The sequence below is a fragment of the Bos taurus genome, chromosome 2 (assembly GCF_002263795.3).
Source record: "Bos taurus isolate L1 Dominette 01449 registration number 42190680 breed Hereford chromosome 2, ARS-UCD2.0, whole genome shotgun sequence".
In the NCBI taxonomy this organism is placed as follows: domain Eukaryota; kingdom Metazoa; phylum Chordata; class Mammalia; order Artiodactyla; family Bovidae; genus Bos; species Bos taurus.
The window spans coordinates 85,651,106-85,672,816 of NC_037329.1; the positions used below are offsets into that span (position 1 = coordinate 85,651,106).

The 21,711-nt window shown below is 39.0% G+C and overlaps 1 protein-coding gene across 10 annotated transcripts in view; it reads right to left on the minus strand.

The window, feature by feature from the left end:
- The window catches only part of ANKRD44 (ankyrin repeat domain 44), a 311,687-nt gene that overhangs the window by 85,576 nt on the left and 204,400 nt on the right, over nt 1-21,711 (minus strand). For all 10 annotated transcript variants that reach the window (XM_015458628.3, XM_015458622.3, XM_015458620.3 and 7 more), the window contains 2 exons: nt 18,798-18,876; nt 8,425-8,539 (listed from right to left, as the gene is read on the minus strand). In XM_015458628.3, coding sequence (XP_015314114.2) covers nt 8,425-8,539; nt 18,798-18,876 — 194 coding nt within the window. The remainder of the gene's footprint in view (nt 1-8,424; nt 8,540-18,797; nt 18,877-21,711) is intronic.

A 21,711-nucleotide genomic window follows, 5' to 3' on the forward strand; every position in this document is an offset into this window, starting at 1 on the left:
TGGAGTGGGTTGCTATTTCCTTCTCCAATGCATGAAAGTGAAAAGTGAAAGGGAAGTCGCTCAGTTGTGTCCAACTCTTAGCGACCCCATGGACTGCAGCCTACCAGGCTCCTCCGTCCGTGGGATTTTCCAGGCAAGAGTACTATTAACGCATATATATGGAATCTAGGAAGATGGTACCGATGAACCTATTTTCAGGGCAGCAATGGAGATGCAGACACAGAGAACAGACTTATGGACACGGGTGGGGTCGGGGGGATGGTGATGGTGGGACAAACAGACAGAGTAGCATGGAAACATGTACACTACCATATGTAAAACAACCAACGGGAATTTGCTATATGACTCAGGGAACTCAAACCAGGGCTCTGTAATAACCTAGAGGGGTGGGGAGGAGTGGGAGGTGGGAGGGAGGTTCAAGAGGGAGGGACATATGTATACCAGTGGCTGATTCATGTTGATGTATGGCAGAAACCAACACAGTACTATAAACCGATTATCCTTCAGTTAAAAATAAGTTTTAAAAAACATAAGCAACAAGGATCTACTGTATAGCACAGGGAACTATATTCAACCTATAATGGAAAAATTCTGAAAATATATATATATAACTGAATCACTCTGATGTATACAAAAAGCATGGTAAGTCAACTCTACTTCAATACATTTTTTTTAAATGAAAAAATATCCTCTTTGATATATTCCATAGTTAACAAAAAGTTACTACCTCAGTGTAGGAAATACATGAATCTAGACTCAAGTACTAGTACTGGTATTCAAATGAATATGATGTGCCAGTTCAAATAGAAAAACTAAGTATCAGGTGAAAATGGCAAGAAAATAAAAATAGAACTCAGGATTTCTGAATCACTTCAGAAATGATTCATGCATTACAAATAAAATTTCTCCTTTATTGCTATGAAATAAGACTGCTTATAAAGAAAGGATCCTAAAACCTTTAGCAGGAAACTTAGGATTTGACTGTCCTAGTCAAACGAGAAACATCGCTCTGACTTCATCAGGTATACATCAAAGAAGATGAAGAAATAAAGACGTCAGATAACACTAAACTTAACAGTGCATAAATTACAGGAAAGGGAAGACAATTCCAGTTAATCTGCTACATTTATTTGACCAGTCATAAAATTAATGGAACACATTTGTATTAGCTATTTCTAATTTAGCTGTTAGCTGGGGTCTCCTACACAGTTATTTCAGAATAAATGAGGCCAGAATAAATTGCACAGAGCCATCAGAGGTGAGGACAGGGCCTTTGCACCATTAGAATATCAGTTTTTTTTAAGTTTTCCCCTTGGCTCAAGAGGACATGGCTGTCCCTTTCCATATCCAGTCCTTTCTAGAACTTCCCTTAGGCCATGTGTTTAAAAAAACACTGTGGTTAAGGTGACAAGGTGAGAACCTTTGGGTTTCAGTCCTAACTTTTCCATGTGCTAGATATTTGGACTTTGGAAAGTACATAATGGCTCCCTCACCTGGAAAACAAAGATAATAAAGCTGTCAATCTTACAGAGCAATTGGAAGGACTACTTGAGATAATGAACATAAAGTGTTAAATAGAATATCTGACCCATGGTTCCCTTGCCATTATTATTAGCTTAGCTGGATAATCAGCAGTCTGTGAGTTTTGAGGTTGTAATAAGGTTGTACTTCCTTAAAAGCTAAGAATGAAGTGTGACCAACTAGCATTTCTGTTCTCTTTCTGTGTTTCAAAATTCTTGCAGATGAACCTATTTGCAGTGCAGGAATAGAGATGCAGACGTAGAGAATGGACATGTGCAGGTGGTGGGGGAGAGGGGGGATCAACTGAGAGGGGATTGACATATATACACTGCTGTGTGTGAAATACACAGCTAGTGGGAACCTGCTGTGTAGTGCAGGGACATCAGCTTGGTGCTCTGTGGTGACTTCAATGGATGGGCCTGGGGATCGGGGCGGGGGCGGGGTGGGAGGTCCATGAGGGAAGTGGTATACTTTCACACGTAGGTGATTCACTTCATTGCACAGCAGAAACTAACATAACACTGTAAAGCAGCTATATCCCATTTAAAAAAATCCTTTACAATACTCATCTCTCAACTCTCCCAGGAAAGGTGGGATTGGTTTAGTTTTACCCACCAGGTGGGTGAGACAAAAATGTTGATGATTTTTGATCATCAAATGATTTTATGATACTTAGTCAAGTGATCAATATTAGTCATTTCAGTTGTGTCCAACTCTTTGTGACCCCATGGACTGTAGTCCACCAGGCTCCTCTGTCCATGGGGATTCTCCAGGCAAGAACACTGGAGTGGGTAGCCATTCCCTTCTCCAGGGGATCTTTCTGACCCAGGGGTCGAACTCAGGTCTCCTGCATTTCAGGCAGATGCTTTACCATCTGAGCCACCAGGGAAGCCCAAGTCAAGTGATCAAACTATTAAATAAATTTCTTACTAAACATCATGAGAAACGCTGGACTGGAAGAAACACAAGCTGGAATCAAGATTGCCGGGAGAAATATCAATAACCTCAGATATGCACATGACACCACCCTTATGGCAGAAAGTGAAGAGGAACTCAAAAGCCTCTTGATGAAAGTGAAAGTGGAGAGTGAAAAAGTTGGCTTAAAGCTCAACATTCAGAAAACGAAGATCATGGCATCCGGTCCCATCACTTCATGGGAAATAGATGGGGAAACAGTGGAAACAGTGTCAGACTTTATTTTTCTGGGCTGCAAAATCACTGCAGATGGTGACTGCAGCCATGAAATTAAAAGACACTTACTCCTTGGAAGGAAAGTTATGACCAACCTAGATAGCATATTCAAAAGCAGAGATACTACTTTGCCAACAAAGGTTCGTCTAGTCAAGGCTATGGTTTTTCCTGTGGTCATGTATGGATGTGAGAGTTGGATTGTAAAGAAGGCTGAGTGCCAAAGAATTGATGCTTTTGAACTGTGGTGTTGGAGAAGACTCTTGAGAGTCCCTTGGACTGCGAGGAGATCCAACCAGTCCATTCTGAAGGAGATCAGCCCTGGGATTTCTTTGGAAGGAATGATGCTAAAGCTGAAACTCCAGTACTTTGGCCACCTCATGCGAAGAGCTGACTCATTGGAAAAGACTCTGATGCTGGGAGGGATTGGGGGCAAGAGGAGAAGGGGACGACAGAGGATGAGATGGCTGGATAGCATCACTGACTCGATGGACGTGAGGCTCAGTGAACTCCGGGAGTTTGTGATGGACAGGGAGGCCTGGCGTGCTGCAATTCATGGGGTCAGAAAGAGTCGGACACGACTGAGCGACTGATCTGATCTGATCTGATCTGATGTCATTCGAAGTGTTTATCATGCACCACTAAGTTACAGGCACTCGGCCTAACTGACAAAAATGAAGCCTGGTCCTTGCTATTTACAACCTGCAGACATTTTCAGGGGTTCCTTTTGAATCAAAGCCCAAATACTCTAACATGGCTACAAAGCCCCTACTGCTTAAACCTAGATGTGTTCTTAGGATCTTTAAACTTCTGTCCATTCCTCTTGGAAGAGCCCTGGGTTTTCACATGCAGGCCTTTCTCCTGAAACTCTTACAACTCAAACTCTTCTGTTTCTCACGGTATTTCTCAAACTAGTCAGTACATCTCTGGGGGTTGCTGGAATATCTTTGGGCTTTTAAGAACTCTCTGTGACAATTTTATATTGTCTTTCCCTTTTGGTGAAAGCATATTTTAGTGCATCTAAAAGGCCACCTTATCACCACACACCTCTGCCAAATTCCAGCACTGACATTTGTATGATACTTAGGATGACAGCTGTGCTGTGTAGTACTACTTTAATTGGCAGGAGCCAGTGAGAATAAAGGTGGACTTAATAGAAAACGAAACGTCTGAATCTAGGAAGGGCAATGATAATGTAGCACACTGAGCCTCCTGTATGCACAGAATCTGGCAATAGTTTGAGTAAAGGTTTCTGTGCCATGTGACAGGTCCACTGCCCACCACTTTAAGTCACTGCAAAACCTCCACTTCCATAGTTATGTACTGGATCCAAAAAACTCAGCATTTTAGTCGCTAGGACCACAATTACAAGCAAAATGCTAAGTATCACATCATCCATTACATGGAGAGGCAGCAAGTCTCCTGCCTAGGAGCTTAGGCTCCAGATCCAGGTGGTCAAGGATGGTGTCCTATTTCCATCCACCACTCTGTGACCTCAGAAAGCTAACTAAACCTCCTTTACTTCACCTGTAAGATGGGCATAATCACAGCACTTACCCCATGGGGTTCTTGGGACAGTTAAATGTAACCTCCCAGAGTGGGGCCTAGCAGAACTCATGAGCATTTGTTACTATTGTCCTGTGCAGTTATGGTGAACGCTGTGGGTCTCTTTTTGTATGTATTTTGTAATTTTTATAAATTTATTGCTATATGAGAGTCAAAAGCCTAGGGAGTCTCTATTTAGTCTTATGTTTATACATATTCAAACATTTTAATAAAAATAATCTAAGCAGATGCTTAGGACCTTAAAGACTTTCAGTTACATAACTAATTGCTACTTGTCGTACGAGGTAACCATCCCTCTCCTGGGAAGCTTTGCTGCTCCTGCTACATCCCATATATGTTCTCCTGTACTCCAGTGGCACCTGGCAGTTGTTCTGCCATCAAACTTAGCATGCATGATTGTCACTGCCTATTTAGTTCTTGCCCTGGAGAAGGAAATGCAATCCAATCCAGTATTCTTGCCTGAAGAACTCCATGGACAGAGGAGCCTCGTGGGCTACAGTTCATGGGGTCACAAAGAGTTGGACACGACGGAGTGACTAACACTTTCACTTTTACTTTTCCCACTTCGACAGGCTATAAACTCCTTGGCAGCAAGCTCTGTGACCCCAGAACCTGACACAGTGGGTGACACTTAACAAGCCATCAACAGATATTCAGTGAATGTAAGAATATCAGAATCAGTTACCTGTAAAACTGTAATACCACTAATTCTGCTACAATTGAGGCAGAGAAAGCAGTGAGAGTTTAATTGATAAGATGGAATACAAATTAAAAAATCCTAGAGACAAGCACCCCAAAACTAACAAAGTTAAAGAAAAAACCCAATGGCTTTGATACCACATAAAGTTGCATAAGCACCAAGTCACACTGCAGAAACTTACAAAGTTCAGAGAAACAAAAAAGAAAAACAAAGAACATTTAATCAAGGCTTGAAAATAAGATGCAAATAAATTCATCAGAAAGTAATGACTATAAAACTTGTCATAAAGAGATCTTTAAGAATACATTGGCCATATTGTTTATGAATTAAAATGGGTTATTTTCATAAATGCTCCTTTTTGTTCACTTATTTATAGAAGGAAACGCCTGTTTTTCTCCTCTTTAATGAGCTGCTGCTGCTGCTGCTGCTGCTAAGTTGCATCAGTTGTGTCCGACTCTGCGACCCCATAGACAGAAGCCCACCAGGCTCCTCTATCCCTGGGATTCTCCAGGCAAGAACACTAGAGTGGGTTGCCATTTCCTTCTCCAATGCATGAAAGTGAAAAGTGAAAGTGAAGTCACTCAGTGGTGTCCAACTCTTAGCGGCCCCATGGACTGCAGCCTAGCAGGCTCCTCTGTCCATGGGATTTTCCAGGCAAAAGTACTTGAGTGGGGTGCCATTGCCTTCTCCGCTTTAATGAGTTACCCTAGATAAATTTACAAGGAGCCCAGAGAACAGTGACTTTCTGGGGAAAAGTGAAAGTTGCTCAGTCTGACTTTTTATGACCCCATGGACTATAGAGTTCATGGAATTTTCCAGGCCAGAATACTGTAATGGGTAGCCTTTCCCTTCTCCAGGGGATCTTCCCAACCCAGGGATCGAACCCAGGTCTCCCACATTGCAGGCAGATTCTTTACCAGCTGAGCCACAAGGGAAGCCTAAGAATGCTGGAGTGGGTGGCCTATCCCTTCTCCAGCAGATCTCTCTGACCCAGGAATCGAACTGGAGTCTCCTGCATTGTAGGCAGATTCTTTACCAACTGAGCTATCAGGGAAGCCCAAGCCTTTAGCAAATTCAACCATCAATTCTCCTGTCCCTTCACTTGGATATTTTCTCTTTAGGTGACTTCCCTCCCCACACAACATACACACTCACTCTCACACACAAACACACACACAGTTGTTGCCTTAACGAACCACTGTTACTGAAGGAAGCATGTATTAACCCCAGATATGCTGGGGCAAAAGGAAGCATATGTGGCTCTTTGAGGCTGGGACAATGTTTCCCTGGCCAGTGTCCCCAGCACGGTCAGTAGAAGGAAAGGCTACTTGACCAACATCATTCCTAAGGCATTTTTGCCACATAGTTTGAGTTTGTACGAATTGAAGGTAAAATAATCTCAAGGAAATAGACTTTGTGCTTACTGAGTTAAATGTGGTTTTTCAGAAATTTTAAGTATTGAGCCCTGTTTATCTATAAAGTTCAAATTTAAAAAAAAAAAACTCATTTTTCAGATAAGTTCAAATCTGAAACAATCACTGAAAATATGAACATATCACAGGGTGAAGATAGCTTGTGCCTAAACACTTTATTTCTGCTTAACTGACATTGAACATTTAAGATCTTTGGCTTTGGGTTGCAACTCTAGACTCTGGTAAATGCCTCCGAAATCCTAGAACACTGCTCTTTCCAGGAAACCGAGCTGCTGCTTTAGATTTGCAACCTCCCAGTCAAACAGGTCCTTTGACTTGAAGTGGATTCCTTTCTCTTCTGGGACAACCCACTGTTCTTGGCATTAATATTTGTCAGTGTCTCTCTACCCTTAGTCTTGTCCTTAGCTTGAGAGCTCATTTCTTCTCTGGCCATTCACAAGAGTCTGCCAGGTGTTTCTAGTCTGGACCACTTCAAGTTTGTCTGGACTGCTATTAGAGTGATGTTTCTTACACACAAATGGGATCATTAGACACAACCTACCCTACACATAGTTATAATTCTTTAACAACTTCTGAATGCCTCAGAATGGTATCCAACTCCTCAGCAAGATGTTCGAGGTCCTCTGAAATGTGGTTCTTCCTGCCTTTCCACCTCATCTCTTTCCACTTCCCTAACATGCTAGATATTATCAAGCAATAATACATAATAACTTATAATAAATTAATAATTAGTTAATAATATAATAATTAATAGTTAGCCTTTACTGATAGCTTACTATGAGCCAGGCACTGTTCAAAGAGCTATTAAGTTGGATTATCTTGTTGAATACCTTAGCAGATGCTTTTAGATAACTCACACACAGATCTTAACACATACCAAAGAGCTTTACTAGTGATTAAGTCCTTTAATCCTCATAACAAACCTATGGTAGATACTATTATTACTCCCATTTGCCAAATGAGGAAATCAATGGGCAGACAGGTTGAGCAACAAGCTCAAGGTCACATAGCTCACAAATAAGGCAGCTTGAACTGGAGCCCAGCTAGTGCCCACTAAAGGCTGGGTCTCCCACCGTGATATAATGCAGCCTTTGGCAGAGCATGGCACCATCACACGCTCTTCAGCCCACCAGGCCAACTTCCACCCCACTAGGCCACCCTCCCCATGGGAGCTGTATCTGCTCCTGCTTTCCTTCCTGCTTGGGAAGTCTGCTACTCTGCTCTATTCACATAATTCCCATCCTTCAAAGTCTACCTAAAAATCACCTTCTCCTTAAAAAACTATGGCCACCTTTGAGCCTCTCTCCTTCCTGTCTATAACCTATGGCATATATTGTCTACACTGAATATTTTGCCATTAAAGTTCTGTTTCATTTTGAACTTTGCTAAATACGATCTTGCATGGTTCTTTGTCTTAAGTGGGTTTTGGGCCTCCAACAAAATTATGAGCTCCTGGAAGGTACCAATCAGGTAACGTATATCTGAAATTTCCCACAGCACCGAACATTGCAATGGATTCGTATAGATGCTTCACATATTCTTGTTAAATTGAAGTACAAAATGAAGTCAGGTCCCTCTTCCCTATGTGGCAGATTTACTCAATTATACAGTATAACCATATCATTAAACATGGGTTATTAACATATGCAAAACGGTACTCTGAATAAAATCTGAGTTTGCCCAATTATGTTTTATTTTTCCTGCTTAACTAACACTGTTCATTGGAAAAAACAGAAGAATATTAAAAAACAGAGATTTAGGAATAACATTCAAGTTCCCTTAATTAAAACCACTGAAATAGGCCTCTTTTTGATATAGCTGAAAAATAAAATTGGTTCTTCCTTGCAACTGTCATTAAAAATCACTTAATTTAGTTCTAATTTAATTTGTGTTTAGCATAATGTTGCAGATCTACCTTAATTTGGACAAATAGGATCTATCTACAGCACAGCAGAACCCCTTTGGCAGTACTCCCACATGTGGCAATTAATCCACTGTATTTTTGCTGTAACCTACTTGGCTGTGTCAGCTCCACTGGTTATTAAGGTGTTAATCAAAAGCTCATGACCGTATCTTGCAGCCACATGAAGAGGAGTGTTCCCATCCTTATCCACACAGTCAATTTCACCTCCTGAAAGAGACATTTTAATACAGAATAACGTAAGGATTCATGTTGACTCAGATAATATACTCACAGTGACCAAATGTTGATTTCATTTCTATTCTGTGCATCTCTGCTCTCAAGAACAAGAATGCTTTTTAAGGGAACAAGTTACCATCTGAAGTTGTAGTATTATTAAATCTGCATGGAAGGAAGTCTATTAGAAATGCTTTTTAAAAACCTTTCCACGTTGTCTTATTTAAGAATCTAAAATCTTACAACTAGATTCCCTCTCTAAATAAACAATGTAACCAAATGCCACAAAATGTATCTCTGAAGACATATTCAATTTTAATTTTACTTGCCGAACTAAAGACCTATATAAACCTTATGTTACAGCATAAGAACCAAAGGAATAGAGTTCAAGAAAAGATGTATGTAGTTTGATTATCTAGTTTAAAATATGATGAGTAAAATGAGTAAAAGCATAAACTATAAACTGAAAGTATCCACATTTATCAAAACTATCAGATTAATTACCTACAGTTCTTTTAATAATAGTTCCATTTTATTTTATTGTATATTGCCTCCTTTTCCCCAAATTCTTATTTTACTATGTCTCTTTCTTTCTCTCCCCTTTTCATATATGTGAAAAGATATATAATATATAATAAATGAAATACAATTAGTCCATTAATTTATTTGAAGAACCATTTAGAAATAAGTTAAGACATCATGGATTTCACCTCTAAGAACAGTCTCCCGTATAACTACAATACCATCATACCCAAGAAATTTAACAGATACCATAATTTTGTGTAATATACAGTGCGTATTCTAATTGTCCCTGAAAATGTGCTTTATAATTGTTTTTTTTTTTAATCCAGGATTCAATCAAAGAGTCTGACAGCATTTAGTTGTCATGTCTCTTTAGATTCTTATCATTTAGAAAATCTTCCTGCCTTCTATGTAGGTATGTAGGTATCTCTCAAGTTATTGATATTTTTGGAGACTAAGCCAGGAGTCATATATGATATAGTGCATTCTGGAATTGTCTGGTTATTTCCTCATTATTAGATTCAGGCTAAATATTTTGGCAAGAATATCCCAAAGTTGAAATGCACTTCCCATCCCATCTCCACAGCACACACATAAGATCAAGCCAGTCCGTCACTGGATGATACAAGTGTTGATTACTTACAATGGGTACAGACCATCAGTTCGGGAAGATGAAACAGTTCTGCAAATGGATAGTGGTTATGGCTGCACAACTACGTGAATGTACTTAATGCCACAGTACCATATGCTTAAAAATAGTTTAAATGGTAAATTTAATGTTAAATGTATTTTACCACAATTTTAAAAAGAGGCTTGATTACTTGGCTAAGGTGATGCCTTCCCGCACTCTGCACTACAAAATGCCTTTTCCCTTTTTACAATTAGCAAAGAATTTGTGGGTGATACTTCCAAATTGTGCAAATATCCACTTTCCCAACAACGTTTCCCACAATGATTTCAGCATAAACAGGGAGCACTCTGTTCAAAAGTTATCTGCATTCTTTATTCTGTGTGCTTATATTATCAATTTGATACACAGCCTCATTTGATTGTGGGCTTCCCAGGTGGCGCTAGTGGTAAAGACACTGTCTATGCAGGGGACATAAGAAACGTGGGTTCAATCCCTGGGTCAGGAAGATCCCCTGGAGAAGGGCATGGCAATCCACTCCAGTATTCTTGCCTGGAGAATCCCATGGACAGAGAGGTTGGGCAGGCTAAAGTTCATAGTATTACAGAGTTGGACATGACTGAAGTGACTTAGCACTCATTTGATTTTGCCTTCAAATATTTTACTGGCTTTAACTTTATTTAATACATTAAAACGTGTTTCAAAAGTCTATACTTTAAAAAAGCCTCATTTCTATCCCTTCCACTTCACCCTCAACCACATTCTATAGTAATTAATCATTTTCACTAGTTTTTGTTTATGCTGTGTTTCTCTTTGTAAAAAATAAACAGATTCTTTTATGCCATGCCTTTTTTCCCCCGCACTTAACAATGTACCCTGCAATTCATTCCTAGAGATCACTTCTTTGGATATCTTTCTCATTTTTGTATGACTGGTTTTTCATTGCATAGATGTATTAGTTAAGTAAACCAGTCTGGTATAGATGATCACTTCTTTAGATATCTTCCTCATTTTTGTACGACTTGCTTTTCATTGCATAGATGTATTAGTTAAGTAAACCAGTCTGGTATAGATGAATATTTAGGCAGTAAAAATAATTTTGCTATTATTAGGAATGCTGCAGTGAATACCTTCATGCAAATATTGTTTTGTATTTGTTGAGTGTATCTTCAGAATAAATTATTAGAAAGGGGATTTCTAGGTCAAAGAAATGAGTATATGGTTTTATTAGATTTTGCCACATATCATTCTCTAGGTGCTATACAACTTTGAACTCATGTGAGCAATGTGTAAGAGTTTCTTTTTCTTCAGTCTTGCCAAGCTTTTGAATATATTCCATGTAATGAGTGAAAACTGGTTTCTCACATTGTAGTCTTTATTTACATTTCTCTTGTTAAGGAAGTCGAGAATCTTTTCATATATTAAAGGGCCATTTGTTTATCTTTTTCTATGAACCATTTGTTCATGACTTTTGCCCATTTTTCTAAGAGAGAGAGAGTGTGTGTGTGTGTGTGTGTGTGTGTGTGTGTGTATGACCTTTTTATTCCTTAATTTTTAAAGGTTCTTAAAAGAGTTGGGAGATTACCCACTTAGCAGTAATTCAATTCAGTTCAGTTACTCAGTCGTGTCCGACTCTTTGCAACCCCATGAATCACAGCACGCCAGGCTTGTTACAAATATTTTTGTCCTAGATTTTCTTTGTCTTTGGTGGTTTACCCTGAAGAAATTTGTTTTATAATTTCTTTTATTGTATTTAGATTTTGCATTGTGGTTTTAAAAGTTTTCCCCACATCCTAGCAATATAGAAACTGACACATGTGAAAATATTTGCTATATGCATTACTGATAATTGAGTAAACTTTCAAGTATTTTAAGAGCCTCTGAAAATCAAGGAATAAGGAGGAATTAAGGAGAGGGAGGAATGGGGAGTGACTGCTAAATAGGATGAGGTTCTTGGGGGCAGATGATGAGAATGTTCTGGAATTAGATAACGGCGATGATTGTAAAGCCATATGAAGATACTGAAATCCACTGAATTGCACACTTTACAATGATGAGCTTTTACAGTATGTAAAATTTATAACCCAATCATGCAGGAAGGGCCTGAAGAAAGCTAAAGGAAAAGGGGAGGGAGTAAAGGACAGGGAGCACACCAAGGAGAAAAAACACCGTGTGTACTCTTGCTTATGGAAGACCATGTGCATTTCTGCTTTTAATAAAAGAAAGTACCTAAGATATTGGGGCACCAAATATAAATTAGTCTAAGATTTTATTTCCTGACTATCTTGCTCATAAACAAATCTCTGCATCATTGTGGAAAGCAATTAAGTTATTGAATTATCAGTTCATGCTCTTAGATATCAGGTGTTTTAGAGTAGGTCAAATCTTCAGCTTTACCTCATTATCAATTATATTGAACTAAACTAAGCTGATGTTTTAAAACTAAAATATATCATTTTAAGATACTAATACTATAATGTTTGGTTTGTGTATCTAAACTACACATACACATTTATACATTCCAGAATAAGAAATACAAAATCCTGAGAAATGTAAATATTGTATAAATGGCTTAGATCTAAAAAGATATTAAACATTTAAATAATATTACTGAGAAAGTAATTTTCTCATTGTAGAAAATTTAGAAGATGCTATAAAATACAAAAAATAAAACAGAAGTCATCTATAAACTCACTGATTATTTTGAGGTAATCAGTATTAATATTCTGGATTTTTCCTTTCAGTTGTTTGTGTGTATGTGCATTTGTGTGTGAAGACATTTCCCATGGTTAAGATCATAGAATACAAAGAGTTTTGCATCCCGACTTCCCCCTTAATATTACATCACAAACACTTCCCATGTCATTAATTCGTTTCATTAAAATAACTGCAAATCTCCATGATATCAGTATTTAGAGAATTTACTTAGAAAGGCCCCAATTACAAGGCATTTAGGCTATGCCCAATTTTGCCTCTAGGAAAAACACAAGAATGAACATAACTATACATAACTTTATCCACATTTCAGATGATCTCCTCCAGCAGCATTTTCAGAAGTAGTACTACTGGATTGGAAGTATGAGTATTTTTCAGGCTCTTGATGGACACTGGGAAATTGCTTCTGAGAAAGTCTGTGCCCATTTGTACTCCCGTTACCAGTATATTTGAGAACCAAAAAGAAGCCGTTGACAGTCTTTTCAGATCTAAGGAAAGAACATTAACTTCTAGGCCACAACACTCTCTCTTATGATACGACTGTTATAAAATCTTCACAATAATAGCTGCATGGCCCTTCACTCTAATGAATCCTACTATGACCACCAACCCCCTAAGATTTATTCCCAACAAACAATATTCTCTCTAGTCAGGTGTGTTGGTAAACCAGAGTTAATAAATGAGATTCTCTCTTAACAGTGAAATAATTACAAATATGTGTGGCCTTTGTAGAAGGGGAAGATGTTTAAAAGAACTCCAATGAGTACATGCATTTATATAGGATTTAAGATGTTTCACTCCACAGCCAAGACTTCAGCATGTGCCAATTAATGTACACATTTGGATTTTGCAACTTAATAGCTATTTATAAAATGGTAATCCCTTTTTGACTTTGTGACAGAGAAATATAAATGGCAGCTTGAACACAAATGCTGATCTTTCCTCATATCTTTGTTTCTGCAGCAAAGTATTGATTTTTAAAACCAGTTGCTCAAATATATAGACTATTATCATTTTCATAAAAGTAATTACATATCTTCATATCTACATTCTTAAATACACGTAAAAAATCTGGACGTTTCATCAAATTGTCAATAGAAATTATTGGGTGGGATTAAGGAGACACATTGATGGGGATCTCTTGAATAATTTAATTTTATTCTATAGTGAGCATGTATTCATTTTATTGGAGAAGGAAATGGAAACCCACTTCAGTTTTCTTGCCTGGAGAATTTCATGGACAAAGGAGCCTGGCAGGCAACAATCAAGAAAAATAATAAAACAAAATTAGTTACTGCAAACTTTTCAGTTCAGTCACTCAGTCGTGTCAGACTCTCTGCGACCTCATGAACTGCAGCACTCCAGTTTTCCCTATCCATCACCAACTCCCAGAGCTTGTTCAAACCCATGTCCATCGAGTCGGTGATGCCATCCAACTATCTCATTCTCTGTCGTCCCCTTCTCCTCCTGCCTTCAATCTTTCCCAGCATCAGGGCTTTTTCCAATGAGTTCTTCAAATCAGGTAGATGAAGTATTGGAGCTTCAGCATCAGTCCTTCCAATGAACATTCAGGGTTGATTTCCTTTAGGATTGACGGGTTTGATCTCTACTGCAAACTTTTAGGGACTCAAGAAATAGCTCGCAATAATTTAAATTTAGAAGCATCCAATTTAGATCATTTTTATGCCTTGGGGACAGGCAGCCACTTGGTCTCCATGGATACCTCAGAGTAATCCAGGATACAGGTACCCATGTGAGAGCTGCCCACAGTGGTCAGCCTAAAAGGTCCACCCATGGAGCTGATCAAAGAGTGGAACCTCAAAGAAATCTTTGTCCTGGACAAACACTACATTGCTCATGTTCTGAACCAAGTGTTAGGGGATCCATGTTTATCAGCCTCAAATATTCCAAAAATAAGATAGGAAAAGAGAAGAGTGAAAAATACTGGAAAGGATGATCTAGGGGATTTGAGCTGATAAAGTTTCTTTGTTGTCACTATAATTTCATGAGTCAATTTAAAACTGTAAAAATATGGGTAATTATCTTAAATTGTCCTTTAAAATATACTTCTGGAAAACATCATAATTTAGTAGAAAATAGACTATTTGTTATTCAGAAATATGTTTAGGACCTCTAGATGAATTAATTTCTATTTTATGGTCACTCCCAAAGCTTTCCATTTTCATTTGAAAATCTTTAACAGTTGCTTGGAATTCAAATATCTTTACTCTTTATTTGAAAGTTGCAAGTTAATGTTGGTAAACCAGCATTGATAATTAGTGAGGAAAATAAACATTTGTGAGTTTAGACACAGGCAGAGCATATAGGAAGAGATGATTTATGCAGCATTATCCAGGCATTCATCTGAAATTAGCTTTTCATTGCACAAACAAGAATAGTCATCTTATTAAGTTGCCTTGGAAGGGCTATGAGCCCAAATATCAAAAATCTCACAATGAATCATCCTAACCTATCCCTTGGCTCTTCCTTTTCAAACTCTATTTATTTTTAAAGCTTCTATGAAAAAAAAAAAAAAAAGCATCATTTTGAACTTTTGTAACCTGCTGAGCAGCATCTAAGGCAGCTGCTTGTGCAAGTGGCTGGAACAAATGCCTTCTGATACCAGATTATGTCTTCATTTAATTCTTTCCCTCTCTGGTTCTGACAACACAGCTTCAGATAACAAACAATGTGACTGAACAGCAGAGGCACTCTTTGTTTATTCACTTAAAAAAGAGTTTTTAAAAACGATCACCTTACCAAAACTGAATGATTGGGGGCGGGGGGAAGGTATTATAAAGAACTAATAGCCCTGACTAGAGAGCAGTCAGAGAAGCAGAGAAATGCTGCAAAAAGCCCAGATTATCAGAACAATTTAACAAAACAAACACCAAGCATGTCCCTCAGCAGGTCTCAGGACCAAGTGATGTCCCCATGGGGGATGGGCATTCAGGGTCCTGCCATGTAGGGATCCACTCTGGAGGATGGACACCAGGTCCTGGGAGTGTGAGTCTCTGGACCTTTCCCAAAAGGAAACCAACAAACAGGAGGAAAGGAAAGAGCTTCCTATTCTTGTCCCTAAAGGCATGTTTTAAAAAATGTCAAATGGGATGGTATGGGGAGGGAGGAGGGAGGAGGGTTCAGGATGAGGAACACATGTATACCTGTGGCGGATTCATTTTGATAGTTGGCAAAACTAAATCAATTATGTAAAGTTTAAAAATAAAATAAAATTAAAAGAAAAAAAATGTCAAATGGAAGAACTCACAGTTCTCACATGTGTAACGAATGCAAAGAATTGTTGGCTGAGAGAAGAGAATGCCAAATTATCCTTTTACAGGGATGCTGCTGCTGCTGCTGCTGCTGCTAAGTCGCTTCAGTCGTGTCCGACTCTGTGAGACCCCATATACGGCAGCCCACCAGGCTCCCCCGTCCCTGGGATTCTCCAGGCAAGAACACTGGAGTGGGTTGCCATTTCCTTCTCCAATGCACAAAAGTGAAAATTGAAAGTGAAGTCGCTCAGTCGTGTCCAACTCTTCACAACCCCATGGAGTGCAGCCTACCAGGCTCCTCGATCCATGGGATTTTCCAGGCAAGAGTACTGGAGTGGGGTGCCATTTCCTTCTCCAAGGCATGAAAGTGAAAAGTGAAAGTGAAGTCACTCAGTTGTGTCTGACTCTTAGCGACCCCATGGACTGCAGCCCACCAGGCTCCTCCGTCCATGGGATTTTCCAGGCAAGAGTACTGGAGTGGTGCCATTTTACAGGGATGACTCTATGCCAAATACAAGCAACTCTTAAACAGAATTCAAGTTTTAAAAAAATTTTTAACATGTCATTGTTCATCCAGATAACACATTTGTAAGTGAGTGTTTGAGAGTTCAGTCTCCAGTGTTAGTCTTCCTGAGTTCTAATCTCTGTTCCTCAACATATGTGCCAGGTATCCCAACAGAAGTGACAACCTCTCTGCCTCAGTTTCTCCATGTTTGAAATGGAGATGATAACAGGACCTCTTTCTCATGGGGTGGTTGGAAGGATATATGTGGAGTGCTTAGTCAAGTGCCTGGCACAATGTGAAGAACACCCAACCATTATCATTATATATAATAAGTTATATACTATAGCCACTATATTTTCAGTATTTTAGGACCCTGGACTCCACTAAACCCACAAAGCAAGATGCCAGGCCAGCCAAGAATAGGCTCTGAGACAAGCTCCTTGATCATAGAGGACAAGACATAGGGTCTTTTTCAGGTCTCATTCCCATTCAAAAGTCTAGCAAGAATTCTAGTAGAGAGTGCATGGAAATTTAAGTTCACAGGGATGGTTTGTGAAAAGATCAAAGCAGCCAGCGGGCCCCCAAGACTGCTTTAAGCACACTAGCATGACACAGTTCTGGCCCACAGAGATGGACCTGTAGGAATGCAGTGCTTCAAGGTGAAAAGCTGCTCCTTCTCTGGTCTGGTCGCTAGTGCTTGAAATTGCTTCAACAGGGAACAATGCTTTTTAATGCCATCAAGCTAAAGCCCAGTGATTATATTCACATTAAAATTTTCAAATTGGATACCAAATAGCTCCCTGGTTTTGTTTATTTTTAAGGCAGTGGACACTGTTTCTGAAAAACAATTGAGAAATATAGTGGGATGAGTCATTGCTGTTTAGTTGCTAAAGTTGCTAAGTGAAAGTGAAGTTGCTCAGTCGTGTCTGACTCTTCGTGACCCCATGGACTGTAGCCTACCAGGCTCCTCCATCCATGGGATTTTCCAGGCAAGAGTACTGGAGTGGGGTGCCATTTCCTTCTCCAGGGGATCTTTCCAACCCTGGGATCGAACCCAGGTCTCCCGCATTGCAGGTAGACACTTTACCATCAAAGCCACCAGGGAAGCCCTAAAGTTGCTAAGTCGTGTCCAACTCTTTCGCGACCCCATGGACTGACTGTAGCCTGCCAGGCTCTTATGTCCATGCAATTTCCCATGCAAGAATACTGAAGTGGCCCACCATTTCCTTCTACAAGAGTGGGATGAGGAAAGTGTGCAAAGGAGAGATGCCAGGGTCCCTCCCCACCTCCCTTGATTTCAAGAGAAACAAAACAATTAAAGTGGTTTTCCAGTAAAGTGAATGTCAAAGGCATACCACACATTTCAAACTAGAATTAATACATGTTGTACAGTTAATTTCCAATTACCTGCATTTGCTCACTGGAAATTTGCTGGGATTGCTTTTCTTCTATAGTTTCACTGACGTGCTTATAAATTTCCTGTGCTTTGCTGCAGATATTTTGCTTCCTCAGCATAATTTCTCTGCATAGTGTCAAATGACTTCAGTACCTAGGACATACCTTGTGCATGCTAAGTCACTTCAGTCATGTCTGACTCTTCGAGACCCTGTGGACTGTAGCCCGCCAGGTTCCTTTGTCCATGGGGATTCTCCAGGCAAGAATACTGGAGTCGGTTGTCGTGTCCTCCTTCAGGGGATCTTCCTGATAATACCACTAATGCTTCAAGTGTATGTCATCCAATATTCTTACAGATGGCAGGAAGATAAGTCTAAAAAACTGACTAATGTCTGAGTTTTGAGATCTAGAAATGTGGGTCAACTAAAGATAGTTTAGGAACTGCTGAGTTTATGTGAAATGTTGGCAAATATCTGAACTAAACCTGTTTGGGTTTTTTTCCACATGTCTTCAAGATTAGCTAAGATAACAGAAGTTGTGCTAGCAAGGTCAGTGCACTCCCAGATTCTGTCCATTACCCTCTAATAGTAACATGAACCTTGATGCAAAGTGACACTCCCTAGTATTTTGGCTGCAGAGACAACCCAGTGGTTCAAGCACATCTTTATTGTAAGTCTGGAATATTACTAGATTCTCTGACTTTCCAAGGTCTCAATCAAGCCTGTGATTTTATCATCCTTTATATCATGCTGTATATATCATGCATCCTTTATACCTGCTTTTCTGCTGAGTCATCTCATTTTTCTTACCTTTGCCCAAGTAGCTTAGTGAGTTTTAACTTACGAAACTATGGTGGGTTTGAAAATTTTAAAATAATTCAGCTTTGCTGCTAGAAAATGCCTGATACTTATTTTTACTAGTTTCTGAGTAAAACATGCAGGCTCTTAAGCCTATATATAATTTCCAGTTTCAAAACTCACATGTTCTTTGACTAGGAATTGACTATGAAACTTATGGTTCTATGTCCTTATTCCTAAGCTGGGTGGTGATGACCTGATAAGGAGCTTTTAGCCAAGTTCATCAAAGGATAGTATAAACCCAAGCTTAATAAACACTAACAGAGCATTGTATTTCATATTCAAATAACTGACAGCCAAACTCAAGTCACACCAAGAAACTGTTCCAGTGACGACACTGTAGCAGAATCTCTCTTACCATTCTGAATGAGGGTTTGTGACCGTGTGAACCTTCCGTGGACAGCTGTCATGTGCAGCGGACTTTTACCATCTTTACTCTAAAAATTGAGAGAGAGAAAGGAAAAAAAACAAAGGGCAAGTAACATCAATCTGAAACATTCCACAGTTTCCAATAGAGTGTATATGATATTGCAGGTTTTTATCTAACATCACATTTTTTAAAAAAAAATTAAGTATAGTTCATTTACAGTGTTGTGTTAGTTTTAGGTATTCAGCAAAGTGATTCAGTATACGTATATACGTTCTTTTTCAGATTCATTTCCATTATATGTTGTTATAAGATATTGAATATAGTTCTCTATGCTATATGATGCTAAGTCACTTCAGTTGTGTCTGACTTTGTGCGACCCCATAGACAGAAGCCCACCAGCCTTCCCTGTCCCTGGGATTCTCCAGGCAAGAACACTGGAGTGGGTTGCCATTTCCTTCTCCAATGCATGAAAGCGGAAAGTGAAAGTGAAGCCGCTCAGTCGTGTCCAACTCTTAGCGACCCCATGGACTGCAGCCTACCAGGCTCCTCCGTCCATGGTATTTTCCAGGCAAGAGTACTGGAGTGGGGTGCCATTGCCTTAGATTCTTATTGTTTACATTATATAACATCACATTTTAAAGAAGCTTAGAGAAATGGAAATTATTCTAGAGAAGAATTGCAGAATTTTTAGTTATACTGACAATTCTTAAACTACCCTGGTTTAAACTGAGGAAATCACCCAAAATGTTTTTTCATCTCCTGTGATCTACTAATAAAAGTTTCCTCCAAGGAGTTTTTTTTTTCCAACTTTAAAAAAATTTAAGTATAATTAATATACAATGTTGTGTTAGTTTCCAGTGTTCATCAAAGTGATTCAGCTATAAATATATATATACATATATATTTTTCATATCTTTTCCACTATAGTTTATTATAGTGTTTTTCAACTTTTGTCTGTAGTAAATTAAGAAAAGACAAATGATGTATTAACTTGTTTGGTCCTCTTTGGCCTAAAGATGACTAAACTGCTATAAATCATTGCAATTTTCAAAACTGACCTGAAATCCTCCACCATTATCTACATTTTAATTCCACGGGGCTGGGGGCAGGGGGGAGGGGGGAACACTTTTTTTTATTATCGCAAAAAAGAAACATTTACTCCACTTAACTCATTAGGAATCATAGGATTAAGATTTAATGATCAGCTGGAAATGTGCTGAATTTATACATCACTTCTTTATCACTCAAGTTATGACGGCATTCTCTGACATAGGTTAAGCTAAAACATGGAAAATGTACAGAATCTACCCACTAGTCAGCACTGCACCAAATACCAAAGTTCTACACTTTTAATTAAGTATTAGTTGTTTATAGAATTTTCTAAAAACAGTAATACCCACAAAAACATTACTATTACTTTAGACATAAAGTACCCACAACTGCCTCTTGAGAAATGTATATGCAGGTCAGGAAGCAACAGTTAGAACTGGACATGGAACAACAGACTGGTTCCAAATAGGAAAAGGAGTATGTCAAGGCTGTATATTGTCACCCTGCTTATTTAACTTATATGCAGAGTACATTTTGAGAAATGCTGGACTGGAAGAAACACAAGCTGGAATCAAGATTGCCGGGAGAAATATCAATAATCTCAGATATGCAGATGACACCACCCTTATGGCAGAAAGTGAAGAGGAACTCAAAAGCCTCTTGATGAAAGTGAAAGTGGAGAGTGAAAAAGTTGGCTTAAAGCTCAACATTCAGAAAACGAAGATCATGGCATCCGGTCCCATCACTTCATGGGAAATAGATGGGCAAACAGTGTCAGACTTTATTTTTGGGGGCTCCAAAATCACTGCAGATGGTGACTGCAGCCATGAAATTAAAAGACACTTACTCCTTGGAAGGAAAGTTATGACTAACCTAGACAGCATATTCAAAAGCAGAGACATTACTTTGCCAACAAAGGTTCGTCTAGTCAAGGCTATGGTTTTTCCTGTGGTCATGTATGGATGTGAGAGTTGGACTGTGAAGAAGGCTGAGCGCCAAAGAACTGATGCTTTTGAATTGTGGTGTTGGAGAAGACTTTTGAGAGTCCCTTGGACTGTGAGGAGATCCAACCAGTCCATTCTGAAGGAGATCAGCCCTGGGATTTCTTTGGAAGGACTGATGCTAAAGCTGAAACTCCAGTACTTTGGCTACCTCATGCGAAGAGTTGACTCACTGGAAAAGACTCTGATGCTGGGAGAGATTGGGGGCAGGAGGAGAAGGGAACGACAGAGGATGAGATGGCTGGATGGCATCACTGACTCGATGGACCTGAGTCTCAGTGAACTCCGGGGGTTGGTGATGGACAGGGAGGCCTGGCGTGCTGCGATTCATGGGGTCTCAAAGAGTTGGACACGACTGAGTGACTGAATTGATCTGAACTGAACCCCCAACTGAGAGAATATATTATGTATTCTTTGATTCAGATATTATTTTTAAAACCAAAATGAAATTTATGTAACTGTTATTTTTCTAAGTCTCAGAAGAAATGTTTTCTTAATCCTGGGGTTAAAATACAAGATTTTAAAAGCACAAGTTCATTTTTGTGATGAAACTCATATACTTGTGTTTCAAAATGATTCTTTAAAAAATGCTACAATGGAAAGCAAATAATCACTTAAATATTTCTCATAGTGAACTACAGACTACATTCATCTGAATCATTCAGGGTTCTTGGTAGGAATGTGAATCCTGTGTCCTAGCTCAGATCTACAGAACCAGAATTGATTTCATTTCTAAATTTCACAGCACACTAAAGTTTAGGAGCAGCTGCTTTTGACTGTGGACTGGAATATCTTATAAAACCACAAGGTTGAACAGAATAATTTTTATTATATATCCCATAAGTCTATTC